Source organism: Bombus terrestris, chromosome 2 (assembly GCF_910591885.1).
Source record: "Bombus terrestris chromosome 2, iyBomTerr1.2, whole genome shotgun sequence".
Lineage (NCBI taxonomy): Eukaryota > Metazoa > Arthropoda > Insecta > Hymenoptera > Apidae > Bombus > Bombus terrestris.
This window is the reverse complement of record NC_063270.1, coordinates 18,912,060-18,938,114: the sequence shown is the minus strand read 5'-3', so window position 1 is coordinate 18,938,114 and position 26,055 is coordinate 18,912,060. Positions and strand designations below refer to the sequence as shown.

Below are 26,055 nucleotides of genomic sequence, written 5' to 3'. Positions count from 1 at the left end.
AATTTTGAAAAAGCAAAGAATATTTTAATACTATATTAACAGAATAAAATATTTTTATTTTATACTCTAGGGGATTATATACATATATGCGTATATATATATCAGTACACTAGTGTATATTGTATATGTATATATATACATATGTAAATATACATGTGTATGTATATCTATCCACCATAGCCTACGGATCATGGTCGTTGTCTCTACGGATCATCCCATTTGTTACTGCAATGTGAACACGTGCCATCCCTTAAAGTGGGAAGTCCATGTTGCTTTTTAAATTGAACAACCATGCTTCAATGTTTTATATAAAATTACGTTTATATTTCAAAGTCCTTACATAAATAGTGGCCATAATTTCACTCTTGTGATATTTATATCTATTAGTTAGTTATAAGTCTTTAAAAAATAGACAAAATGATTATGCGAAAATATTACAAATTTAATAACGGTTACAATAAAAGAAAACATAAAAATGTATGAAACTTCAAATTATTTATAGTACATGTTCTATTCAGTGGTTTGTTATTAAACTATACGCGTCAAAAACTGATTTTCGCTAGTACTATACTACAAAATATAATTTTTAATGTGAGTTTTTCCAATTTGATAATTGTTAAAAAAAAAAAAAAAAAAAAAGAAAAAGGAAAAAAAAACTACAACATCGTATGATTTAGACAAAGATTATGATAATCCTGCCTTAGTAACTTATATATTACAATAATTTATAGGAAAATATGACTTAAGTTAAAAAAGATATAATTGTCAAAATGGAAATATGGTGGATTTCTCGAGTAATAGCTCATCATCCTTATACCATTCTAATGGCAATACTTATTTTTTCTTCAACATGTTTGATCGTTCCCTTAGCTATTAAAAAGTTTCCTGACTTCTCTGATCCTCAGTTAGTAAGTATATAAAATTAAGGTAGAAATATAATATATGTATAATGTTTTTATCAATTTATACCTTATTTGTGCCATTAAGGGTTTTGAGGCAAGAGGTACAATGTTAGCGCAAAGACTTATTGCTTGGCAAAACTTATTAGAATCAAATAAGCCAAGCGGTCAATTGATTGATAATCCTTTGGAACATTATCATTATATGCAACAGGTATGTCTGTCAAGCTTTATATGTAATATATTGTTTTAACTGTGTATAAGTTGCTTAGGATATTGCATGTAAAATATAAGCCATTGGATTTACAAACTAACATTACAATATTTCAGAATTTAAACGTAAGGACAAAACCTAAAAATAAGAGAAAAGGAAAGAAAAAGTATCAAAAACAAGTAACTAATAAAGAAGAAAAAATAAATAAAGCTGAAATTAAAGATAAATGGGAAGAACTAATAGAGCTAAAAAATAAAAATGCGAGTCAAGACTATATTGAAAATGAGAAATTTTTTTGTAATTCACCATTACCTGGTTATGCACGCGTAGTTATTGGTAGAAAGTCTAAAGATTCAAACTTATGGTCAATGGAAGGTGTACTAGCACAATGCTATATTGATGCAGAACTTAGATCAAACCCACACTTTCCTTCTTTATGTCAAACACAAATAGGACATAATAATATAGAACAAAAGTGTTGCAGAAGTTGGTCACCAGCAAATTATGTTGCACTTTTGTCTAATCGAAGTTCTTGCCTGGGTGTAACAGAAAACGATCTTAGCCGTGTAGAAACTCTTTTGAAACAATGTGTTTATTATTATAAAAATGGTCATTTAACATCAAATTGTGAAGAAGACTTAAATTGTCAAAAACATGTCCCAAGTGAATGCTATGCGCACAACGCAGCCTATCACTTGTTGCATTACTTGTTAGATATTGATTTTATTTCAGATCATGTAAGAGAAAACTTTTATATCATAGAAATTATTACGAAGAATAGAACAATTGTCAATAAAATGTTTCATATTTTGTTATAGAGACAAGATCCTCAAAATAAACAAAACTCAACGTTGAAGTATGCAATGTTATTTTTACCGATTGCTACAAGCTCAGCAACTTTAGACTTTTATAAAGGACTTGGTGATAATGACCTATCCTATGGAAAATTTTGCGTGAAGGGCATGCAATTGGGTTTAAAAAGTACATTGTTCAATGAATTGTTAGTGTCAGATTCTATCTTACTGCTTGTTGGTTTCGCCTTTGTAACAGTTTGCATATGGGCATATACTGGTTCTTTTCTATTAACTGTCACAACCATTATTGCTGTAATTTTTAGTCTTGGCATTTCATATGCATTTTACACTTTAATTCTACATATCAAGTTTTTCCCATTTATGAATCTCTTGGCAATCGTCGTTGTTGTAGGTGAGAAACTAAAGAATATATGAAAATTAAATGTTAAATTTACGATTTTTAATGATAAAAGTTATTTAACGTGCAATTTTATCTTTTTAAAGGAATAGGAGCAGACGATGCATTTATATATTGTAAAATTTGGGAGAAAGGAAAGGAAAAAAAGATATCAAATAATGGATTGGTCAAACTGGTACAAGAAACAATGAAACATGCTGTTCCATCTATGTTTGTTACATCTCTAACTACTGCAGTAGCATTTTTTGCATCAGTTGTTAGTAACGTTACCGCTATAAATTGCTTTAGGTACATGAAATAATTGTTTAATATTAAAATATTAAGGGAAGATAATATAAAAATAATAAAGAAATATGAACTTTACTAATCCCATAAATGCAGTTTATTTTCAGGAATGACCGTTATTGCAAACTTCCTCTTAATGATTACTTGGCTGCCGGCATGTGTCGTTGTGTCGGAACGACTCAAACTAGGCGTTTTATCTCCTGCAAATTTTATAACGCGAAAAATTATTCGACCTTTACGATTGTTTGGAGATAAAGTGACGATAGGTTTTAATACTATCCTTACGAGGGTAGTTATAAATTTCCGATGGTGCTGGTTGTTAAGTTTAGGTATTATAGCAATAGCATGTTGCATCATTGTTTTTCAATACCCTGGCTTACAATTGCCGGATACTGCTGATTTCCAATTATTTGATAGTTCTCATCCATTTGAGAAATATGATTTAGTATATTCGCGAAAATTTTGGTTCGAGAAACATGGGATGGTATGTACAGAAAATTAAAAAGTTTCTTTTAATGTATCTCTAACAAAAATTTTGAATAATTAATAATTGCAGATTGATAATGAAGATGTGTTACCATTAAGATTTGTATGGGGTATTAAACCAGTTGATAATGGCAATTATTTAGATCCTAGTTTAATTGGTACACCAGAATGGGATGAATCTTTTGATGTATCTCATCCAGAATCACAAGTATGGCTTGAAAAATTTTGTCGCGATTTACGAGCTCAACCTTTCTATCGTGATACATTAGGACCTTTATTACCAAACTGTTTTATCGAATCATTACATCATTGGATGCAAAGACGTTGTGAAGATCCCATTGATTCGCATATTAATTATGCACCGTGTTGTAAAAAAAGTGAATTTCCATATAATGCTAGCACTTTGCAACGATGTGCGGTCGAAGCAAATGCAAAATTATATAGTACTCCGTCGTATTTGTGGGTTCGTAATGGTGTTTCTGCTGGTTTAAAATTTTTGAACGAACCAAATCTTAAACAATTACAAGTATCAAATGAAACAAATTCTATAATAATGCCAACGCCTAAAATTAAAGCTCTAGTCGTCGAGTATGACAGCATATATAATTATAGCCTTTCATTTTCAAATATGGATCAGTTTTTTCATCAGGTAAAATAAAATTATATTTCATAAGTATGTATGTGTGTGTGTATATATATATATTTTAATATTTCATATTTTTGAAAGCAATCATAATGCTTAATTACTAATAAAAGATTAATAAAAATTATACTTTTACAGGTTGAAACATGGATGCAAAGTCAGTTAGAAAAAGCTCCGTTAGGAATGCGCGGTGGTTGGTTCGTTAGTAGATTAGAATTTTATGAATTACAGAGAACATTGTACGAAGGAACGCTTTGGGCAATAGGCGTTTCATTGGTTCTAGCTCTCATAGTGTTAGCTTTAGTAACATTTAATCCTCTTATCAGTTTATATGCAATTGTAACAATTGGAGCAGCAATTGTAGTAACAATCGCTGGTTTGATTCTTCTTGGTTGGAAATTAAATGTCCTAGAAAGTGTCGCAGTATCTACAGCAATAGGTATCTTTTAATAATAGGTAATTTTAATCTTCATAATGTACAAAACTGAACATATATTATTTTTAGGTTTGACTGTAGATTTCAGTTTGCATTACGTAGTAAGTTACAGAGCATGTACTTCCAAAGAGAAAGAAGATAAAGTGAAAGCAGCTCTCGCACAGATGGCTGGTCCAACTTTAATGGCTTCTCTCACAAGCGGTGCGGCTGGTGCTCTTATGTTACCTTCATGTGTATTAGCATATATACAAATTGGAATTTTTTTGTTCCTTGTAATGAGCATAAGTTGGATATATGCTACATTTTTTTTGTGTTCGGTATTAGCAGTAATAGGTCCATCGTCTCAGTTTGCTCAGTTTCAATATCCCAGGTAAATAACGCGTAATTGTAATTTCGCAAGTATCAGTTTAAAATGTTTATATAATTTAACATTTCAAACTCATGTAGATTAAATCTATTATGGAAATATCTTCGCAAGAACAAGTCTGGAGATGTGCCTGAATCAAGTACAGATAATAGTGGAGCTAGAAGAAAGATTAAGAGAAGGGGAATGTGGTCGGAATCTACTTTAAGTACATCTAGTACAGTATGTCAATTCCACTGTAATGAAATAGAAACTTTCACAAGACCACCGCCGTCACCATCGCTACCTCCATCACCATCATCCGCATTACTTCAGTAAGATGAAGATTAAGCGATAAGATGGACATATTTTAGACAAAAGGGGAAAAGATAATTACGATATGGTATATACACTTCCGGATTTTAAATCAATGAATTTACTTGTTCATGTATAACTTATGTCCTATATAATCTATGACAATGTGTGTGACTAATGTGTCATTGGCTGTGTTCAAAATAGTTTTAGGATAATTATTTGTATATTTGTCTATCATTAACATTCAGTGGGCTTCCTATTAGTTACGCAAGAATATGCATATTGTATACATTGTGATATGAGTCAGGCTTTACGTGCCAAATATATCGCAGACTGTTTTATATTTTACGATCTATTTTAGTTTCGGTTTCTAAACAATTTTGAAATTGCTCTATATTCATAGATGTAGCTTTAATGTAATTATTAGGTCCGGTGACTCTTTGCGTACCGCAATAGTCTTAGGGTTATTCTTTGCGGTCCGACTAATTCTATCGGCCGTCTCGATCGGGGGATAGATTCTGGGCTATGCAGAGTCACCGGGCGTAACAGTAACTGATGATACTGATAGATTATTATACTGTTAGACTTGCATTTACATATCTATGAATGCATTTTAACTTCAACTTTTTTATTGAAACTTTTATATTATGCATTTATATTTAATTTGACATAGATATAGATATCTTTTACATTTGAGTATTAATAGGTCTAGTTACCTTTTTTGATAACATTAAATTTATATATTATAAAATAATTTTTTAAAATAAATAGACTTTAATTCTACGGATAATTTAATATGTTAATTATTATACCAGTTTAAGGGAAAGAAATAAAAATATGTTATTTCCGATATAGGTTTGTGAAATTCATAACAAAGTTTACATACAGAGACTGTTTAATTTTCGAATAAAATATTACAATAAATTTAATGGAATGAATGGATTTATTACATATTAAAAAATAACGAGGTATCAATTCAGCTGTTTTACTGAATAATGCTTTCTACCTCATGAAAAGATGCGCATGTCTGCAATTAAATTTAAGAAAAAGTAACGAAATGTGGTATGGATATCACGCATGATTTTGTTTCAAAATTATCTATATTTATAAACTGTATAAAGTATATACTGGGAAAAAGAAAGAAAAAAAAAAAAAAAAAAAAAGACTGACGGGTTTTTATGATTTTCATCAGTAGATATTATTGAATAAATATATAAGACAACTTTTAAAACAACTTTTCTTTTCACAAGCATTTATCTAGAAATATCTTTTGAGCTATCATGTAGTACACTTAGTACTACATATAGCAGCAATATTTAATATTAAATGAATATTTATTATGTTTTTCGACAGTTTGATCAATTGTTTTTATTAAGTTTGTAATATTGTAAATTATTGCACGTAACACAAAATGAAGTTCATCACCTTATACACATTTCGTTATTTAAAAAAGAAGCTACGAATTGACAGTTTATGTAGTACAACAGCATGCTTCCGAAAACATAAGAATTTATGCTCTTAAAAAAACATCCATTTTTTGTAATTACCGCATATGTGTTTATCAATTATTGAAATATTTGTAACTATCGTACGTTAGAAATATATATCGATATTAATCTAGTATGCACACTGGCAATCTTTCATCATATATCTACGATATATGTATATACTATATGTATATCTATGTTACAATATATTAGAGTGAGCTTGTTATATATGTTAAATATTTCATGTTAATATTTATCCAGCATAAGCTGTGGTAAATATAAATTATAAAAAGACTACATCCAAGTTTCACTATATCATATCTACATCTACAAAAACTTTTTACTAGTATTTTAATTAACAATTATTTAGCATTTACAAGTATAGTCCGAATAATTGTTATGTTTTATAAGAAATGTGTTCGACCGACGGGAGTCGTAAATTTCCGTTACGATTATACGATCGACGCCACGAAATGATCGATCGCCTATTTCGTTTAGGACGATAGAGGTGAATAGCGATGTTGACCGAGTTAAAAATGTAAAGCCAGTGAAGAAATGTTGATCGATCTGATGATGAGAAACCAGAGAAGTTCGGTGACGATGCTGTCGCAGAGGAAAACTCTTGTTGGGTGATGATCGCCTCATCTTTGGTCGCTTGCGGGTGAAAATCTATTATGGGAAAACGTTTCCCCCTTTTTATCTGACGGGGCAATAACCATAAGGAGATGGTTTTATTACAGTTTCTTAGGATTATTACGATCAGACTAATTATTTGCATAGTTAATGGCCGACCGAGGGACGAAGTTCAGCCCGTATCGTATAACGGGACGTAACAAATGTTATTTTGAGAAATTAGAGACACGCATCCAAGGAAATTGCCTTTACTGACAAAATGTGTATGAATGTGCTACTATATTACTAAATGTAATATCAAGTATTATTAATTTACATCATTATATAAATATATTTATTTGGAAAGAAGGGAGTAAAAAGAAAATTATCTAATTCAAACGTAATTACTAATGTACTATTATGAATAAGGTACAGAATTTTTTACAATGTGCCATACTATTCCCGACATATATATATATATTTTAAATACTTATATGCGACGACGACGTTTCAATACTATCGGACTTACGGGATCGGTTAAAGGTCGTTTATTAATTTTCGGTAAACCAATTTTATATTTGTGAATTGGTTGAGCTTTATGAACCATTTGTTTTCTTAGTAATGCAATTTCTTCCTCCTCTTGTTTTTTCTTAGCAGCAATTGCCTATCATGTGTGTGTGTATATATATATATATATACATATATATATGTATGTATGTATGTATGTATTGTATATATATATCTGTTAGGATATATACGATAATATTGAAAACAGAATATTATTACCATTTGTATCATTTGTTCTTTTTGTTTGTTCTTCTTTTGTATATTTTCGTCAAAGCGTTTTCTTTCTTGCGCTCGAGACGCTGTACGTAAAGGTGGAGATTTCGGTGGTGGTAATTTCTGTTTTGACAAATATGGTACAAATGGTGGTTTCTTCCACAGCTGGTTTATTTTAAAAACAGAAAAATATATTTATTATTTGTTAATGTGGAGTGCGATGTTGTTTATATTATACTTACGTCGGTACTCCTCGTAATTTTCTTATCGCGGTTATTAGATTTTTCTACCTTCATCGCTTTGTTTTCATCTTTCAATATCTAAGAATAATAGAAAAGCATATATATTCTTTTAATAGCCTGTAAGATTAGAGGGTGTGATTTTACCATACCTTCTTAATATTTTCTTGTTTTCCTTCTTGCGTATTTTTTTTTTGTAAATCAAAAGTGAAGGGGTATACGATCCCGATTCTCTGCATCATTTTCGTTTTATTAGATGCTTTGGCGTTAGCTTTAGCCTCCTAAAATGTTAACCTCGATCTTTTACCGATCAGTCATAATAATGCAGCAATATCAGCTATGTAAATTGACATACCGGTTCGCTAGCATTATGAACCACGTATTCTTCTTTCTCTTGTCCTCGAGAATCATCGCTATTTACGTATGTTTTTTCATCATTATCGATCGTTATATCGGATAAATAGAAATTACTTAGAGATCTAAAAAAATATTAAGCGATATTTGTTATTATCAGATGAGAAGAAAATAACTTAAATGTGATTTAAAGAAATTCACAATTGTAACTCTTACGCAACCAACGTTTCATCGTCTACTACCGTGTTCGGATGTTTTGTGTTTGTATGATCCGGATTTGGCGTGCTTGTAGTTACAATTGCTTTGTCTGAAAGTAATAAGGAGGAATGAACACCAGGATTCAAGAATTGTCCGATCTTTATAATTTTTATTTACTGAAAAACGAATCTCCTATATCCGGTGGATTAAAAAAATCCACAAACTGCGGAGACTCGATCTCGTCCCAACTGTCATCTTTTTTCGAATTTCTATATTTTCTCCAACAGTGGCCAGATCGATTGTTCAAATTGGTGTCTCCGCTTCTCGGTTTTACGTTCTCCTGCCAACATCTCCAGAATCGTACTTTTGAATTATTTTTCGTGGCTGCTAACGGTGTTGATGTTTGTTCCGAATTTGTGTCCATTATTATCGAGTATGGCCGTATTATCCTTAATTCTAAGAGAATCCGTTACAAAATGAACTTTGTCAATAAGGGTGCACAATTATCGGTTTCGAAAATTCAATGTAAAGTTTTCACTAGCCGACGAAGAATTCATTGAAATGCTTCATCTCGAAATCCCCTTTATATACATACTATATAAAGGTCAAATTGGGTTTAATCTCCGAAGGAAAGGAAACACGCGACAATAACAATGATTTAAATAGAATCTACCTGAAAACATAGAATAGGAACGTTACCTGAAAACGTAAAGTAAGAAACTGAATTTTACGATCAATCACTGGTCAATTTGAAACAGAACCAGTATAGATTATAAGAAGTAGTTTGTGTTCGTATTTAAAAAGTATTTAAAAAAGTATTTTTAAAGATAATCTAGGTTTACTTATACCTTATATCGATCGATTAAAATTCTACGATATCTGTTATATAAATTACTTCTCATTCATTACGATGTAATATCGTTTCCCTTAATATTAAACGAGAGGAGTTGCGCGCGATCATTGATATTCTGTGCACGTGAACATTTCTATGGATACAAATGTTCACAACAAAGCGCGATTCATTGGTATATCGTTTCATTGTTTAGCGAGTTTTCTAAACAGATTTTCCGATATGATCGATCTTTCTTCCATTCGAAAATTACAATTGGCACGGTGTTCATTTAGATTAATTCGAAAAAAGAATTCTTTCAGCCCAAGAACGCTCATCAGCGTATTAATAACGATATGACGATCTATTACGCTGCGCTATACTACTACTGTACATAGAATGCGTATGGGAAACGTTTAGACAGACATACTAACGATGCATTTTGATTGAACATAACCGTTTGTGGTAAAGATTAAAAAAAGGATTCTCCAACATGCACGGTTTACGGTAAGAAGAAATTATTCTCCCTTTTAATCCTTTGTATTCAACGTTAACTTAATCGCGATTAAACGCGATAAGATATAGCTACAATCTGTAAAACAATTAGGTAACATTCGTCTTTTTATTATTTTGTGCAATTTTTAGAGCCGGACATAACATCGGCGATCTTGGTAGCGGTCGATGGTTGGAGGCGCTTTGGGAGCCAGCAACCCGATTATACACTTTACCAAATGCGCTTGATATGCTAGATGTAAGCGGCGACGGAGACGCTAGACTTGTCTGTGTCGATCTAGGGACGCTCGGTGTCAATTCGCCTAAAGTAACGAAATAGAATTTTCAAAGCTAAACAATTATTTATGTCGAAATTACATTTTATATTATTTTATTTTTAGATAAGAGTTTATAAAGGAGGTGACCAGATAACAGAACACAACATGATAGATCCACCGTGTGGAGTGGTTGGATTTTACACAGAAAACGGAGAACCTCGGTCGTCCGTACTGGCAGTGGGCGTTGGTTCCAGCGTCTACATATTCAAAAACATGAGACCGTATTTTAAGTACTGTTTGCCACACATTGACGTACACCCGAAGGAACGGGAGGTACAGACGATTTTCTGATTTCTTAGTGGCCGGTACCTCTCTGATTTTCAAAGTTGAAACAATAAATTTATTCATAGATTTGGCATAAGGCTGGAATGGACGAGGAATTGAACGTGTTAACGTTAGCCGACGAACTGGATTTATTGTTAAAGGAACTCGGAGCGGGATTTATCTCACCGCGAACGCTAAAATTCCTATCCATGGACCCGAATTTGAGGTCTAGCTTCGCCGAACAATACAGAAGAGTTCCATTGATTAAAAGTAATGCTTTGACCGCGATTTCTGTGATTCGAAGGGACTCGTGGAACGATCCAGCGAGTAGTTGTCTCGTGCTGGGCACGGAATTCGGAGAAGTACTTATTTTGGATCCTCGGTACCACTTCCCTTTAAAAACGATTCTTATATGAATAATGAAAAATTATAAAATTAAACTAATTCTTTCGTTGTAGAACATTTTCTGTTATGGATAAACATTTGTTGGAATGGCCGCCGGTTGCTTTCGCGTGTACAGGTTTATGGACCGGTGACGGGACTGTAGTAATTGTTGGAAGAGATGGTAAGATAGGCGCGATAAGAAGAGGAAGACCCGTGAAACTTTGGGATAAATTACCATCGCCGGCTATAGCCATCTCAGCCCTTAATAACGGAAGCGTCGCGGTTACCATCATGGATAGCACTTTGATCGGCTTCTCTAGGAAGGTATGTAGAATATTTTTACTTCGGCCATGTATCTTTACTCGAATCGTTACAAATAATAATAAATTAATGATAATAAAGGGAATTAAAATTTGGCATGTTCGTGTTCCGGGTGCGATTTTGGATTCGGTAAGTTTACCAGTTCCGCAAATTGGCCTTTCGTTGCTCGCTGTGAGTACCGCTGGTTATGGAATCCGCGTGTACGACGGGAAACATCACGTGGACACGTTAAAAATCATGGAGCCAGTTTCTGCGATGAAGGTAATTTACGAATAATTATATTATTCCAAGTTGAATACTAATAAGATAGAAATATTGTGCATCGTCTTTTCGAAACAGTACGGTAAAATGGGTCAAGAAGAACGAACGATGGCGATGGTCACCGTGGGAGGTGGACTGTGTGTAAAAATTCTAAAACGGACTGCGGACTTCAATATTCACAACGCGATATCCAATTTACCGTCAACCGATAGCACCAAATTTTTAGTACCGAAGAAAACGCGATTGTTCGTTGAGCAAACGATACGAGAAAGGTCAGAAGCGAAGAAGATTCATTCTACTTTTCAGCAAGGTCTTCTTCGACTGAGATTGATGGTAGCCAAAAAATTAGTCGAATCTTTGAACGATAGTCAAGTTGCGGGACCACATCTGCTTACCATGGAAGCTACCGTTTTGGGATTGGGACCCAATTATCAGATTCGTATTTTATTGACGAACATATCCGACGAATTGTCCGATACGGACCTGTACATCGTTTGCAGAAGCGAAAACACGGAAGTGAAACCACGAGTGATGGACGTACCTTTGTTACCGAACGCCATTTCGATTCCTATGATGATCAATGCGATTTTGAAGAGTAACATTTCCGGAAGGATAGAGATTTTGTTGTGTAAGAAATCGAAAACGAAACCAGTAACTGTGACCACAGTAGTTTTGCCTGCTGCCGAGGAAGATATCGAAGTTTAATATCCTCTGGAATGTAGAAGTCTATGAAAAGATATTTTTTATGTGCTTTGTATAAAAATGTTCATATATTATTATATAGTATTATAATATATCGTCGTGTAAATATCGATTGGAAAATGTTGAAGAAAATTTTGTAACTGTATTATAAAAAGCCAAGAAAATGTTGCGCTAAGGATATTTGCTTCATTTTCTTTCTATCCTCTTCTTATCATAATTATATTTTTCTCCATCTCATTTGTGTATTTTATATGTTGTTATTCCTCTCATTACATATTTCATTTGTGCTAAGATGAATACAATGTTTCTTCGAAACGTTTAAAATATGGTGTTGGTAAGTCACCGGTGACTCTTTGTGTAACCTGAAATCCATCCCTCGGTCGATGCGGCCATTACCTGTGCAAATATAATTAGCCGGACCGTAATGATCCTAAGGAACTGTCATAAACCTCAGCTTTTCTATTTTACGATTAAGGTCGTTAAATCGATCGTCTGTTTAACTTATATCTATACGTACCGTGCGTAATTATCTTGTTTACAAGTTGTTGGGACAAAGTGCACTGTAATCTTTTATTCTCAGTGTTATAATCGATTCAACCACCTCTATTATCCTAACCGAAATAAGGAATCGATCATTTCCTAACGTCGATTCTATTAATCGTAACGGGAATTTACGACTCTCTTTGGCGCGCTTCCTCGCGATCGCGTCTCTTCGCGAACGATCGAACACATGGTATTTTCATTAGACCGCCATAAAGGTCACTATCGCCCTGTTGCGCCAGCGCAGCTCCGCGTTCGTCGTCTCCATCGCTTTCCAAGCAACACCGCCCGCGCAAGCAGCTTCTGCTGTCAAACGAGGACAAGGAGTAAACGTTATCTCCGGGCGACTGCGCTGGGCAGTTACTATGGCGCTCATCTCGAGTACGGTTGTTTCACGTGCGCGCTTTATAGAAGTTTTTAACACCGACGAAACTGAAGTATTCATGCACTCCTAAGCATTGTAGCAGTATCGCAAATTGTTGTGAATAAACGTTTTCGATAAAACCAAGTTAGCATTCGTTTATGAGTTTACAGCTTGTATTCATTCCACCCTTTGCTGTTTGTATGGCGTCCACTACGGCTGATCGAAGGAAACCCATATAGACTAAACACGCAAACATCGCGGGCTAGCTATTTGTCGTCTGACAAAGTGATTTATCGTCTGTGCAAGATATACAGTCAACACAGGAATGGGAAAATGATCGATAATTAATAAGAAGTGGATGGAAACATCCGATCGAAAAAAAATTTTCATCTTTCTATGATGTCAAAAAATATTATCATGCTTCCGATATGTTATTTTCCAAGGCGATATCTTATGATTCTTCAATTTCACGTCTTTTTAATCTTATTACTTTTCCCAGGTAAATTTGAAAACAGATCTTTTCGTTTACAAAATTGATAATTTTGTTCCTATCTTTTATTCTTTAACAACTTATATCTTTTAACGGTTTATATTCTAAGATGATACACTACACTTTTTTTCTTAAATAACATTTACTTAAGCATGGAAAATGTTATAATTTTAATGTTATAATTTATAAAAAGAAAATAAATTTATATATAACATAGAACGTGCAAATAATTTATATTGATAGCTAAAGAATGTATTATGCCGCAATCAAGTCAGGAAGGATCACTACATTCGTTCAAAAGTTATTCAGATGTAGCCATGTTTCATTATACGCTTCCAAAAGAGGTGCTTAGAGCTACTTGGCAGTTTGCAGCATTTATGGATAGGCAAGATTGCCCAGAGAGAAAAGTACATATGTAAATATTTATTTTTGCTATCATGAACGTATAGGGATTCGTAATATGATATTTACTTTTACTATTATGATTTTCAGATACCTGCAATGGGGCAGTTACCCTGTGATATCTATAAATAACGATACATTTCCTAATGATATGTATCATAAACGTAATCATACCTTTAGGGTTTCTGCATTTACAACATTTGAGCTAAAAACCATTGCGACTATACCAGTTTATGGACCAGAAGCTGGAGATTGGTTTGTTGGAGCATATTTGTCTCACTGGGATGAAAAGGTTCAACAGCAGGTATATCTTGATTTTATCTATCTTCCAATGTTGTATTATTTTATATTAATTCTAAAGTTTTATATACTTTAGGGACTTAGCCACAAATGCCACTACAGTATAGGTTCTGTAGCCGTATGGACACAAACCAATGGTATTGAAAATATTCCTATTGGTTACCAGCAAACATTAAGAACAAAAAAATCTACTTCTTACTACAAGTAAAGGGTATAATTATCATATCCAAACGATTATAGAGATTGAGAATTACTAATATATTGCATTCTTATTTAGGATATATGTCCCGTCAGGAACATGGAATCTTCGTGTACATATTTGGGGTTGCAATTTTATCGTGCATAAATCTCGTAATGTACATGAACTTTGTATTAAAAATATGGCACTAAAAGGGCGTTCTTTGCCCGTTTTCAATCACTCTCAATCATTTGAAACTGGAAATTTAACTATGCTGGGTTCATATACCTTTACAGAATCTTCCCCTTATGAAGATAGTTATTATTATTTAATGATTATTTCGGATAGTATTATTGAAGTAAATGTGAAGGTAGTCACTTCAGGTAAATTTACATTACTTTTGACTTTGTTTAGTTAACAATTAATGTTAAACTTATAAATTATTTCTGCTCTATCTTATTTTTCAGAATGCCCAATTAGAGTAACAGAAGAAACTTTTGCAAAACAATATTCAGATACACCTATCTTTTCTAAAGCATTAGCTCAATTGCGCATGAAATATTTAACAAAACTTCATTCATATCATGGTGAAGATAGATATAATGAATCATTTTATAATGGAGATGTTATGAAAGATCAATTTCGTATATCAGATGAATATTTTGATGATCCATGTTTCCCAAGATATCAGTTTACTAGAATTAAGTACTCACAAATATCTTCAGGGTTCTATATGCTACAGGTATCGAGCATTTTATGAATATAAATATAACAAATAAATATGAAGTATATTAATTATTAAATGTGTTTGTGTAAAAGGTTGATTTTCAGAATAAAGAATGGTTAACTTCTTGGGTAATGTTAACTGATGTGCATCCAGTAATAACGCAGTTTGATATTTTGCCATTAATTGATATTGGTGGTACACTTGTTATAAGTGCTCATTTGGAAACGGATAAAGTAAGCAATAATTACTAAAACTCTTGTATATAATTTCATAAACTATTCAACCTGTTACATATATCTTTCAGATAGGAACAAGGCAATTAATTAAAGTTATACTTTGCGTTCAGCGTGGGCGAATTTCAAATAGGATTAACGATAATATTATATGTGAAAATTCCGAAATGTCAATGATCTTGTCTTCATCTGATAGACACGATAGAACATTATTGATACCATATCCACAAGCAGATACTTGGTATATTAGTTTAGAGACAACGTGCTATTTTAATGGGTAAGATCATATTTTCGGAAATATAAATAGAAAATATTAAAATTAAAATCAAACTACAATTACAAAATGATATTATCCATTAAATAGAAATCCTGTTGGTTGTGGAATGAAAGGAATTTTCGTATCATTGGATATACGAACTAGGGAATGTGTATTTGCTGGAAATCATCCATGTGGTCATCATGGAATTTGTCAAGAAGTTCATCGTGATATTCTTTATTATACAACATGCAAATGTTTTGAAGGTTTGATTACTAGTCGGAATAGCTACTATTTATAATTTATGCATATAATTCTTTCTATTATACCGATATGTTTTATTACACAGGATACAAAGGATGGGGCTGCACCGATGCTACTAGCGCCAATCCAGAATCTTCTCTTCTTATAACAACATTGATACTAACTTTAAGTAATGGTTTCTTCATACCTGCTATATATTTAGCTGTTAAACGCGGATTATATACCGAGGGATTAGTCTATTTGGCAACTATGCTTTTTTCATCTCTGTACCATGTTTGTGATCAACATGTTATAACTTATTGCGTTGCTAAATATGAAGTACGTAAATTGTTTCATAACAATTGTATCGTATCTTTTCTTTTATAAATAGTTTTATTAAATTTATTTCAGGTTTTGCAATACAGTGACTTTTTTTCAAGTATATTAGCATTTTGGGTAACACTTGTTGCAATGGCTGAAATACCGATTCGTTTTGTATCATTATGTCATATGTTTGGAGTTCTTATTATAGCTTTTGGCGTTGAATCCAATAAAACAAGTTTAACTAGTATATTAGTACCACTAGGAATGGGCATTATGATCCCAGTAAGTAATTTAGAAGAAGCATTTATAATAGCATTACTTTTTTTTTTTCCATATATTTCCAGATGGGGACATATGCTTATCGTTGTTTTCACTTGAGAAGGTTGAAAAAGCCTGATAGGATCCCAAAGTTATTAGCAGGATTAACACTAGCTGTTGTAGGTTTATTGCTCTTTTCATTAGTTGAGACAGAGGCCAATTATCAGGTACGTACATTATAAATTACTATATATTAACAAAGGTGGAAGATTGTGTCTATTATTATTTAAAAAGTATTTGTATTTTCTTTATAGTATGTTCATAGTGCATGGCATATGATAATGGCGATCTCATTGATATTTCTTTTACCACCATCGCGGTTAGAGCAAATTGGCTGTTCGGGTACCAGCTCGTTTAGCGATGACAGTGAATTACTTGATTATAAGGACATACCAGGTAGTCCAATTTTTACGGTAACGAGTGGTCAGGAAAATCTGGTAATTGCATCAAATTGAAACTGCAGCAAAAATAGGTAGGGTAAAAACAAACCAAATACGTACTATTATTTAAGTTATTTGTGCCAAAAGAGTGTTCTAATTCTTTAAGCAAAAAGTAGATTACAGCATTATGATAATCAAAATTTAAAAAATGAATGCACATGTACAAGTATCATGTATATGTACATAAAATATTTATGTATAAATTTTATAATAGTTCCTAAGTAAAGATGCATAATTGATTATAGGGTAATCTATGCCAAAGTTTTCAATTTAACACAGCTCAATGTAATATACAACTAGTTTCAAGCGTAAAAGCTGAATGAACTTATAAATGGTGCTATTCTATTATTACACTATGTTATTTTTAGAATATAACCAATAACACTAATATTTAACGAAATATTTTTTATATTTTTATTGCTGGAAATATCGTATCGTGTCGTGTTAAAGAAGTCACGAAGAAAAGTTAACATCTATTTTTTCTAGGAAGTTACGTAAATCAAATAATATGTACCATCAAGATATTGATGACGATTTATCGAGTTTATTACATCAGTAATAATTATATTTCATGATCTTCTTTATAGCCTATAGGTATAATTTTTCGAGGAAACTTGTTATAAAATTTATTATATATATATATACATATAAATACAAATACACGATTATACATGTATTCTTATGTTTGTTGATAGTACTTAATATGCTATTTTGTTCCATTTACTAAAATAATTTGAAGCAATCTTATATGTACATAATTTATGTATTTTATGTGAGTAATAGTACAGAAAAATATTAATCGCATAGATTACCCTATACATATTGCTACTGGCAAATTACATCCAAAAATTCTCATTATATTTTATTTCTTATCTTTTAAATATGTTTTGTTATGTATAAAGAAATATAATATATATCACGTGTATATTCTGTGTAACTACTATAACTTTGGGAAACATGAAAATGTAATGCAGTATATATGTATCTTAAGAACGTAGAAGAACATGTTATGTGTCTAATATTGTTACATCTATTTTTCACATTTGGTGTTTACACTTGCGTAAGGGACCACAGAATATGATAAAAGGTACTAATAGCATATTAGGAAATGAAAGTATGAATGTTGTGCCTAAATACGGGTAAATTATTCGGGAATTTCAGTATTCAAATTTCAGAAATTAAATAATTGAGTGTTTACAAGAGTTTTATCGTTTTATGCGTAAAAATTGTAACAGTATTCAATTTATGATTATGTTCTAAATAAACATTCCTTAGAAATTTTCAAATGGAAAGGTATAATATAATATAGTAAGTAAGAAATTGGGAATTGTTTTAGACATTACACGAACGTCATATAATATTAAAAATTCCCAAAGTTAATTAGTTTTAATACAGAAGATACACTCATGCTCTCTATAAGTAAATTAAAGGTTTATGTATATATAAATATTTCAATATTGTAATCTCATTCTTTTCTTGTGATATTCATTCATTTTATGTGATATTAATTGCAATATCTTATCGAAAAGATTTTTATAATAATGATTTAATAGAATATAATTTACTATCATTTTCAATTATGGCTACAACCTGTATGAATTCATTTCGATATGGTAAATTACTAAAGCATAATATTTACTTTAGTTTACTGTTCAAATACCTCACAATGTGTAAAGTGCCATCTGAGATTTCTCTTTCATCCTATGCCAATTATATTACAAATCTTATTTTTACACTATTACAAAAAGGCAGGGTGATTGATAAGAAGGAATTCATATAATACAAATCTTTGAAAGATCTATGTATGCTATATTACTTAAGATTTTAAACAAGTAAAACACGTAGAATGAACTTTTATCCTGAAAAGTATCAACAATGTGAATTGTATTATAAGTATGTTACAAATTCAGAGTGAACATAAATAATATAATATTTCGTATCAAATAAAATATGAGAAGGTATATATTCCGTATTATGTCAGATAGATACTTCATTTTTTAAATTTGATTTCCTATCGTTTCTTTTAAGTCGAAAATAAAACGACGTATATTTAGAAAAATTACGAGTACAGTACCCCGTCCAAAATTGTAGCAATATCAATATAATTGATAATGAAGTGACAGAGGTGGTTCTCGTTATGCAAAACTTTTTAAATCACTCTTTTATTATTTTTTCTCTTCAAATGAAATTATTTCCACCTTTTATATATATTGCGTTCCATTTCGACTGTAAATGTTAAACATCTTTCTTCTCTTGTCAATTACATCTACTACATGTTCATATCGTTGCAAAACACAGCTGAAATCATGCGTAATACGTCCTATATACGAATGTAGAGAAATCATATTATAAAAAAGATGTTTAGCAGAAAGGAATAAGATATTTAAAGAAGGAAATCTATCATTTCAATAAATCTGTTCAAATAATTTAGGTTGTTTTACTCACTTTCCAAAACCGCAATCCCCTATCCAATCTAATGCATTTGTGATTATAGAATGCTGATTTCTTAAGTATTGTAAAATGCATAACAAAGTTACACCAATATCAGTCTCTTCTCTGAATCGATTAATCGCATTGATGTAACAGTATTCGATTTCACTACTAAATATTTTCCACACCTAAAAATTTGTTTGTTATTAGTAATAACTATTATAAATAACTTTTACTAGCGATCAATTAATACACACAGCATCGATATATACCTGTATCCATTTTTTTTGCAATAATTCTCGTAAATTCTCTCTTTTTTTAAATTTTTGTAAAACGTAAATTGCCTCGATACCTTCTTCTATATTCTTTACATTTTTAAATATATCGTTAATTAAATTTACTACCATGTTTTCCAATTGCAAATCCATATACCTAAATCGTTCAATCTTTATAAACCAAATGGATCTTGTAACATCGAACACGATGTCACGTGCCATTATAATTTCATTTAAATTTTCGTAAAATAAAGATTCAATTTCCCGTAAATATGCTTCATACTCGGTTCCGTTTGGGCCTCCAATTAATCCAATTTTAACGTCTCTATTAAATCACATAAAAATGATTATTAATTTCTATCTTACTTTTCTTCTTCTTCTTCTTCTTCTTCTTCTTTCAAATACCTTCCAAATACTATTAAAGCTTTACAAATTTCAATGACATCGTAGCATCTTTGTTTAAAAATATTAATTTTGCTAAAAACTTCTTGCTCATTTATGTCCCATTTTCTGTTAAGATCGATACAACATGTAACATTTATCATGACCTGAAATAAGTGTTAATAATCTACCAATCAACTGTTAATACAAGAAGGTATATTTTATAGAAAGCATACGTTATCGTATATTGTTTTATAAACATTACAACAAAATATACATTTCTCTAACATCTGTATTCCCATTTCAGGATTACTCCCAAGAGCAACGTCCAGTTTGATATATCTTTTACATTGTTCCATTATTTGCGAGCTTAATGCTTGACATAATATTTTTATATTACGCCTAGAAATATTACTATATAGAAATATTAGATAGGGAAATATTATTTTCGAACATAAGTCATTGTTCTTACTTCGTAGAATAAAATGACGATTCCGTCCAAATGAATAATATAAGAAGTAATGCTTCTGTCACAGAATTTTCGACATCTTCCGGAATGTTTAAATTTTTACAAAAACGAAGTAGAATATTTAAGTACATTAAATTTGACGACGCTTCCTCTAATCTTGCAACAATGTGGATAGTTAATTTCTCTAATTCACTTGCGCTTGGAGAATGCAAATTTTTCAAAATATCGATGATTAATCGAACTTCCGTATTAAGAAGTTGAGTACACAAATGATTCAAATTTGAATCTATAAGGAATTAAAAACAGATACATTTTATCAAGGAAAGATGTAGTAGCCGTAAATAGAAAAATTAATTTAACTAATGAGAAACTGACGCTTTGCATTCCAATAGTCGACTTCATCTTGTATATTATTAATTTGTCTTCTCATCGACGTCATCGTTGCTCTACGTATCTGTCTGATCCAAAAGCAAACTACTTTCTCTAGCCTGCCGACTAACTTTCGTTTTCTTTCATCTTCTTCGGAAATGGTCGTTGTTTTATTTGTACCCAACAAAAAATAATTGTCTGTATCCGATTTTAAAAATGTCTGGAGAAGACGTTCCTTTGGAACGTATAAAATAGTTCTACCCATTGGTTTATAAACTTCCTCCGTTAGATGTACGATAAACTCGTGTAAATTTAAAAATACGTCGTTTCTTAAAACTGTTCGTTATGGGAAATTATAGTTCTAATATGGATTATTTTTGTTCGAGATAATGAGGTAATCAGATAACGATAACAAATAGAAATCAAATTTTGAAACTTTGTAATTATTATACCACATATACTATTCTACACGAGCAAAATTAAAATAATAAAATTATAATATTTTATTTGGATACATGAAGCGTAATCTTCGCTGTGCAGCACAATCGGTGCATATATATTTTCCATAAATTTTAGGATATTACTCTTAATATTATTGTTAATACTGCCAAATGAAACGGTCTTTAAAAAATTTTCTGGGGTATAAATTTGCCATGATGATCTTAAGAAATATGTAAATCCGTTAGATGCATGTATCGGGATATCCAACATGGCATTTAATTCATCTTTATCGTAAAATGTAGTTAGCACTGTATATGACGGATTTTTAAAATATTCTTGAATTGTTTCATCGGAATGCTCGTTCCAACTTACGCCATTGCAAGCATATATCGTTAAATCTTTCACATATTTCACCTAAAAGCATATTCAAACGAAAACATTTAATCGTTTCAATGAAACCTACAAAAGTATTTCTACTTCTGCAACAGGATCTTAAAAGTCGCGCCGTAGATGGCATTACAGTAAATTCCTATCATTAGACTGATAGGAATTTTTTATAATACTAAAGTGTGACTTCTAGTCTAATTCTTTTTCATTCAAACTATAAATCAGTTCTGCAGTAATGTTTCATTAGACTGATTTATTACAATTTTGTAATACTATATAAAATTTGATGCATAATTAATTTAGTATTACTTCTTAGACAGAACGAATCAAACGATAATAAATAATCGTAAGTCTACAATGTTTTTATCTGTACATATGTATTAAGCGGATATTAAAAAAATATATTTTGCAATAAATTATCTTGTTATGGACTCTGATGACCCGATTTGGGCAACAAGTAAGTTTTAAAATTTCATATTGCGGGGTTTACGTTGGTGTTCTTACTAAAGCAATTAAATCTTTCTCGGAGAAAATAGGCTTTTCCGGTTCTGAAGGAACGACAAATTCTTCGCCTGCATCAGGTGATTCTACAATACAATTAAATATCTTAAATTATTTTCTCAATTACAGAGAACAGAGATTTATATATCGTAACAGAAATTAGAATTATCATGCATATATCTAAAATTGTTTCACACATTTCCTCAAAATATATTCAAATTTAGTAGTTCAATTTAATATAAATAAATCTTAACTTATCGTTGATCTTTTATCGTTTAGTCGAAATTTTAAGATGTATGTGTTTAATTATCGTACCTTGGTGACCAAAGTCTTCTTCATCGGTATCCATATCCAAAAATTCTCGATGAGTATCCATCATCTTATCCGATTTTTTTAAGATTTCAGATTTTTGTTCTTTCTTTACGATCATCTTTTTTTTTTTTTTTTTTTTTTTTTTTTTTTTGTTGTTCTGTATAGTATACGAAGATAAATATATAAAAACAAATATAAATACTTGTATAGCTTCGGCACGATATTAGTTTTATCTTCTTATTGTTTGTTACATCGATATGTTTTCCGTTACTATAATAGAAGAGAATATTATACTATAAGACGATACAAGACGTGCCATTCAAAGAATATAAATGAATTATTTCTAAGAAAAAACAAGGATATTAATAAATAGGTGAAAAGTAAAAAAATATACAATAATTATTAATGATAAATATTAAGAAAGATAAAAAATTGTTAAATTAAATTGTTCTTAAACATTTATGGCACGCGTTGCAGTAAATTTGCAATGTCAGGAAAAATTAACACAATGTCTAAATCTGCCAGAGAAAAGATATTTGTTGGTCCATTTATTCATTCTAACGAACAGGGAGAACTGATTATCGTCGACCGTGGTATGATACACGTTAAAAACGGCAAAGTATGTATCGGTCTATTTTTATTTATTTTTAATTTGCAATGTCATTATTTATCGTAATAAATTAAATATTACGCCTAATGTAAACCTTATATTTGTTAAATTATATAATATATTTTTTTATGTTTAGATCTCTAATATAGTGATAAATCCGAACTTAGATGATATAAAAAATGAAAATGTTAGTGTTCTCAGCGATAGTCAATTTTTAGTACCAGGATTTATTGATTGTCACGTTCATGCTGTTCAATTTCCTAATTTAGGAATTGGATATGATAAACAACTTTTAGAATGGTTGGAGACTTATACTTTTCCTTTAGAAAAGAGATATACGGATGAAAAATTTGCTGAACAAGTATTTAATACAGTCTTGGTGAGTTCAATGTAACGTAATATCAAAATATCTTTTTGGATTATATTTTATATAAATGATGATCATATTATTTCTGAAATTATAGCAACAGACTATAAAGAGTGGTACAACAACAGCATGTTATTTTGCATCTCTCTATCAAAAAGCATCTGTAATCCTTGGACAAATAGCAGCTAATAAGGGTCAACGAGCATTCATTGGGAAAATAAGTATGAATGTAAAACGTAGTGATAATTATTATGAAACTACTGAACAATCCATAGAAAATATAAACAAATTTATAGAAGATTTGGCTAAATTAAATGTAAGGTTGTGAATATCATTTAAATTCATATTTTACTTCTTCTTTATAAAGATCAAATTTTGATTTATATGATAATTATTATAGAGTCCTCTAATAAAGCCAATTATAACACCAAGATTTGCCTTAAGCTGTGATATGACACTAATGAAAAAATTAGGAAAACTAGCAAAAGAAAAAAATCTTCATATACAGGTACTATATATGAGATATTTTTTATGTACAAAATATTCTATGTGTACGAATTGTTTTAACATACGCGTAAAATATTTCAGACTCATGTATCGGAAAATCAAGATGAAGTAGAAGCTGTGAAGAATAACTTTCCTGAATATCCTTCTTATGCGGCTGTATATGATGCGGCTGGACTTCTTACAAATAAGGTATACAAAATAATTAATTACATATATACATATATACAAAATATAAGAAACTATAAACTGCTTATTTTCAGACAGTGTTAGCTCATGGGATATATCTTTCAGATAATGAACTTGTATTATTAAATGAGCGTGATACGGCAATTATACACTGTCCTTCATCAAATACATGTTTGAAAAGTGGTCTTTGCGATATTCAAAGACTGAAAAGCAAACGGATTAAGATTGGACTTGGCACTGGTATAAATTTATTATTTTTATTTAATAATTTTATAGTTATATGATAATTATGCAGTTTATTTCAATAAATCAATTTTTATTTTTAGATGTATCAGGTGGACAAAATTGTAGTATTTTAGATGCAATGAGATCAGCTTTACAAGTATCGATCCATTTGTCCTTAATGAAGGATAATTATAAAGCGCTTAATTATAAAGATGTATTTCATATGGCTACATTAGGAGGTGCAGCGGGTACTGTTCTTAGAATTAAATTAAGATTATTTACTGCATCAAGTTACCGAATCTCTAATACAATATTTCTTTAGCCCTTGCAATGGACAATCAAGTAGGGAATTTCGAAGTCGGTAAAGAATTCGATGCTCTTATTGTGGATACAGATGTAAGCGATGGACTTTTGAATAATTTGCAAAGCAGTACCTTGGAAGAACAATTTCAAAAATTCATTTATTCCGGAGATGATCGTAATATTATTGAAGTGTATATAAGTGGCTGTAAAGTTAAATAAGAATAATTCATATTCATAATATTTACATATTTCATGTTTATTTCAATGTACAATAGTTTATATATAAGGTGTATATATAACAGTGCAATTGTAATCAGCGTAATTATGTGTTTACAATATCTGTAAAGGAAATTATCTCTTGATAAGATAATATAAAAATAAATTATTTGAATGACTTAATAAATGAAATATCATGGTATATAAAGCTACCTTTATGTTGTTCCAGAAATACTTTTATGCTTCTTGCAGCTTGCTCAAATGCCTTTTCAAATCCAGCGCTGTCACTGTCCTATTATTTTAGTTGAAAAATATTTAAATATTTAATAATAACAAAAATAATTTAACAATAATACGTTAACAATTCTTACAAATAACGGGTCTCTTATATTTAATTCTCCATTCGGATCATATTTTCCAAGAAGTTCAATTTTTGCTTGACTATCTTCTGGTTGCATTTGACAGAGATCAAATACTATTCCGCTATCCATTCCAAATATCCAATCAAATTTATAGAAATCTTCCTTTGTTATCTGAAAACAGAAGGACACGTTGTATCTTACATTTTATAATAAAACAATTCGTTATATATACCTGTCTCGCTATGTGAGTGTAATGTGTAATGCCTCTTTTTTTGAGCGTGGACATAGTTCTAGGCTCTGGACTGTTACCTACGTGATACTGTAAAAGTGCAACGCTATTTACTTCCCAAACGTCAGAAAGATTTAACTTTTTTATTTCATCGTAAAATACTGCCTCTGCTATTGGAGAACGACAGCTGTTTCCTAAGAATTTTTAATATTGATATAACGAAAGATGATATGCTTACAATATTACTCTGCACAGGCAATTAACATTCTTAATGTACCTAAACACACCATTAACACTTTCTTTTTTGGTGACATGTTGCTGTTTACTAATTTTAAATTAATTTTACAATATTTTAATTTTACTATTTTACAATAGTGTTCTTAAGGTTATAAACTTGGTAAGGTTATAAACTTGGTATAAGGTAAGAAACTTGTATGATGTAAGAAGCTTGTAAAACGAGGTAAATACATATATATGTTTTTATCTTAAATAACTGTTGCTTGTACAAGTAAATATGTAGTTACACGAGTATTGAGTTAATAGAAATCGGAATGATATCAGTATGATATGAAACTA

At 30.9% G+C, this 26,055-nt stretch overlaps 7 protein-coding genes across 19 annotated transcripts; 4 read left to right on the top strand and 3 right to left on the bottom strand.

The window, feature by feature from the left end:
- Nucleotides 1-119: 119 nt before the first annotated feature.
- LOC100645236 (protein dispatched) lies at nt 120-6,546 on the top strand. Of its 2 annotated transcripts, XM_012320403.2 has the most exons (11): nt 120-591; nt 732-908; nt 988-1,113; nt 1,230-1,850; nt 1,932-2,319; nt 2,412-2,613; nt 2,707-3,094; nt 3,167-3,745; nt 3,878-4,178; nt 4,245-4,545; nt 4,623-6,546. In XM_012320403.2, the coding sequence occupies exons 2-11, from the start codon at nt 771-773 to the stop codon at nt 4,855-4,857; spliced, it is 3,279 nt and encodes a 1,092-aa protein (XP_012175793.1). In that variant the 5' UTR covers nt 120-591; nt 732-770; the 3' UTR covers nt 4,858-6,546. The 2 variants fall into 2 exon arrangements, with proteins under 2 accessions (XP_012175793.1, XP_048266760.1); XM_048410803.1 differs by lacking the exon at nt 120-591 and having other exon boundaries at nt 617-908.
- Nucleotides 6,547-6,654: 108 nt separating this feature from the next.
- Nucleotides 6,655-12,867, bottom strand: LOC105667119. 2 transcript variants are annotated; one of them, XM_012320404.3, is made up of 8 exons: nt 12,612-12,867; nt 8,681-8,959; nt 8,522-8,612; nt 8,307-8,430; nt 8,104-8,232; nt 7,955-8,032; nt 7,719-7,877; nt 6,655-7,020 (listed from the first exon to the last, which is right to left on the bottom strand). In XM_012320404.3, exons 2-8 carry the CDS (start codon nt 8,925-8,927, stop codon nt 6,718-6,720), a joined length of 1,131 nt encoding a protein of 376 aa, XP_012175794.1. In that variant the 5' UTR covers nt 8,928-8,959; nt 12,612-12,867; the 3' UTR covers nt 6,655-6,717. The 2 variants fall into 2 exon arrangements, with proteins under 2 accessions (XP_012175794.1, XP_048266808.1); XM_048410851.1 differs by having other exon boundaries at nt 8,681-9,176; nt 12,612-12,866.
- LOC105667120 (Bardet-Biedl syndrome 1 protein homolog) lies at nt 9,170-12,274 on the top strand. 2 transcript variants are annotated; one of them, XM_048410812.1, is made up of 7 exons: nt 9,170-9,839; nt 9,978-10,152; nt 10,226-10,435; nt 10,513-10,808; nt 10,885-11,134; nt 11,213-11,392; nt 11,471-12,274. In XM_048410812.1, the coding sequence occupies exons 1-7, from the start codon at nt 9,826-9,828 to the stop codon at nt 12,095-12,097; spliced, it is 1,752 nt and encodes a 583-aa protein (XP_048266769.1). In that variant the 5' UTR covers nt 9,170-9,825; the 3' UTR covers nt 12,098-12,274. The 2 variants fall into 2 exon arrangements, with proteins under 2 accessions (XP_048266769.1, XP_048266766.1); XM_048410809.1 differs by having other exon boundaries at nt 10,885-11,392.
- A 104-nt stretch (nt 12,868-12,971) lies between the features above and the next one.
- LOC100645364 (transmembrane protein 8B) lies at nt 12,972-19,335 on the top strand. Of its 3 annotated transcripts, none has more exons than XM_003394020.4 (13): nt 12,972-13,497; nt 13,732-13,903; nt 13,981-14,194; nt 14,267-14,394; nt 14,468-14,751; nt 14,836-15,110; nt 15,200-15,328; nt 15,400-15,605; nt 15,693-15,850; nt 15,934-16,166; nt 16,239-16,433; nt 16,496-16,636; nt 16,724-19,335. In XM_003394020.4, the coding sequence occupies exons 1-13, from the start codon at nt 13,395-13,397 to the stop codon at nt 16,922-16,924; spliced, it is 2,439 nt and encodes an 812-aa protein (XP_003394068.2). In that variant the 5' UTR covers nt 12,972-13,394; the 3' UTR covers nt 16,925-19,335. The 3 variants fall into 3 exon arrangements, with proteins under 3 accessions (XP_003394068.2, XP_012175791.1, XP_048266764.1); XM_012320401.3 differs by having other exon boundaries at nt 12,974-13,497; nt 15,188-15,328; XM_048410807.1 differs by lacking the exon at nt 12,972-13,497 and having other exon boundaries at nt 13,759-13,895; nt 15,188-15,328.
- On the bottom strand, nt 19,095-22,592 carry LOC100648353 (dynein-1-beta heavy chain, flagellar inner arm I1 complex). Its single transcript, XM_020866731.2, has 10 exons — nt 22,478-22,592; nt 22,166-22,248; nt 21,349-21,688; nt 20,840-21,169; nt 20,468-20,750; nt 20,232-20,397; nt 20,020-20,162; nt 19,612-19,939; nt 19,355-19,527; nt 19,095-19,207 (listed from the first exon to the last, which is right to left on the bottom strand). The coding sequence occupies exons 1-10, from the start codon at nt 22,590-22,592 to the stop codon at nt 19,111-19,113; spliced, it is 2,058 nt and encodes a 685-aa protein (XP_020722390.2). The 3' UTR covers nt 19,095-19,110.
- LOC100644919 (guanine deaminase) lies at nt 21,842-25,100 on the top strand. 8 transcript variants are annotated; one of them, XM_048410830.1, is made up of 10 exons: nt 21,842-22,118; nt 22,198-22,242; nt 23,043-23,093; nt 23,221-23,463; nt 23,549-23,767; nt 23,852-23,959; nt 24,040-24,147; nt 24,219-24,384; nt 24,471-24,617; nt 24,692-25,100. In XM_048410830.1, exons 1-10 carry the CDS (start codon nt 22,098-22,100, stop codon nt 24,889-24,891), a joined length of 1,308 nt encoding a protein of 435 aa, XP_048266787.1. In that variant the 5' UTR covers nt 21,842-22,097; the 3' UTR covers nt 24,892-25,100. The 8 variants fall into 8 exon arrangements, with proteins under 8 accessions (XP_048266787.1, XP_048266798.1, XP_012175787.1 ...); XM_048410827.1 differs by having other exon boundaries at nt 22,031-22,118; nt 22,952-23,093; XM_048410841.1 differs by lacking the exon at nt 23,043-23,093.
- On the bottom strand, nt 24,908-26,051 carry LOC100645115 (low molecular weight phosphotyrosine protein phosphatase-like). Its single transcript, XM_003394018.4, has 5 exons — nt 25,757-26,051; nt 25,483-25,673; nt 25,260-25,421; nt 25,102-25,180; nt 24,908-25,011 (listed from the first exon to the last, which is right to left on the bottom strand). The coding sequence occupies exons 1-5, from the start codon at nt 25,791-25,793 to the stop codon at nt 24,995-24,997; spliced, it is 486 nt and encodes a 161-aa protein (XP_003394066.2). The 5' UTR covers nt 25,794-26,051; the 3' UTR covers nt 24,908-24,994.
- Nucleotides 26,052-26,055: the final 4 nt, after the last annotated feature.

Bases quoted from the DNA above. Each gene is read 5' to 3' on its own strand.
- LOC105667120 (XM_048410809.1), top strand. The intron at 10,153-10,225 runs GTAACGAAATAG...TTTTATTTTTAG, and splicing joins TCGGTGTCAATTCGCCTAAA to ATAAGAGTTTATAAAGGAGG. The intron at 10,809-10,884 runs GTACCACTTCCC...CTTTCGTTGTAG, and splicing joins GTACTTATTTTGGATCCTCG to AACATTTTCTGTTATGGATA.
- LOC100648353 (XM_020866731.2), bottom strand. From the start codon at position 22,592: ATGATCGTAAAGAAAGAACAAAAATCTGAAATCTTAAAAAAATCGGAT. The intron at 22,249-22,477 runs GTACGATAATTA...ATTGTATTGTAG, and splicing joins AGAAGACTTTGGTCACCAAG to AATCACCTGATGCAGGCGAA. The intron at 21,689-22,165 runs GTAAGAACACCA...ATATGCTTTTAG, and splicing joins AGAAAGATTTAATTGCTTTA to GTGAAATATGTGAAAGATTT.
- LOC100645115 (XM_003394018.4), bottom strand. From the start codon at position 25,793: ATGTCACCAAAAAAGAAAGTGTTAATGGTGTGTTTAG. The intron at 25,422-25,482 runs GTATATATAACG...TTCTGTTTTCAG, and splicing joins ACACTCACATAGCGAGACAG to ATAACAAAGGAAGATTTCTA. The intron at 25,181-25,259 runs GTAAGAATTGTT...CTAAAATAATAG, and splicing joins ATATAAGAGACCCGTTATTT to GACAGTGACAGCGCTGGATT.
- LOC100645236 (XM_012320403.2), top strand. From the start codon at position 771: ATGGAAATATGGTGGATTTCTCGAGTAATAGCTCATCATCCTTATACC. The intron at 2,320-2,411 runs GTGAGAAACTAA...ATCTTTTTAAAG, and splicing joins GGCAATCGTCGTTGTTGTAG to GAATAGGAGCAGACGATGCA. The intron at 2,614-2,706 runs GTACATGAAATA...CCATAAATGCAG, and splicing joins ACCGCTATAAATTGCTTTAG to TTTATTTTCAGGAATGACCG.
- LOC100644919 (XM_012320397.3), top strand. From the start codon at position 22,962: ATGTCAGGAAAAATTAACACAATGTCTAAATCTGCCAGAGAAAAGATA. The intron at 23,768-23,851 runs GTAAGGTTGTGA...TAATTATTATAG, and splicing joins AAGATTTGGCTAAATTAAAT to AGTCCTCTAATAAAGCCAAT. The intron at 24,618-24,691 runs GTACTGTTCTTA...ATATTTCTTTAG, and splicing joins TACATTAGGAGGTGCAGCGG to CCCTTGCAATGGACAATCAA.
- LOC100645364 (XM_012320401.3), top strand. From the start codon at position 13,395: ATGATGTCAAAAAATATTATCATGCTTCCGATATGTTATTTTCCAAGG. The intron at 14,195-14,266 runs GTATATCTTGAT...TATATACTTTAG, and splicing joins ATGAAAAGGTTCAACAGCAG to GGACTTAGCCACAAATGCCA. The intron at 14,752-14,835 runs GTAAATTTACAT...CTTATTTTTCAG, and splicing joins TGTGAAGGTAGTCACTTCAG to AATGCCCAATTAGAGTAACA.
- LOC105667119 (XM_012320404.3), bottom strand. From the start codon at position 8,927: ATGGACACAAATTCGGAACAAACATCAACACCGTTAGCAGCCACGAAA. The intron at 8,613-8,680 runs GTAAATAAAAAT...TATTACTTTCAG, and splicing joins TATAGGAGATTCGTTTTTCA to ACAAAGCAATTGTAACTACA. The intron at 7,878-7,954 runs GTAAGTATAATA...AAAATAAACCAG, and splicing joins AAATTACGAGGAGTACCGAC to CTGTGGAAGAAACCACCATT.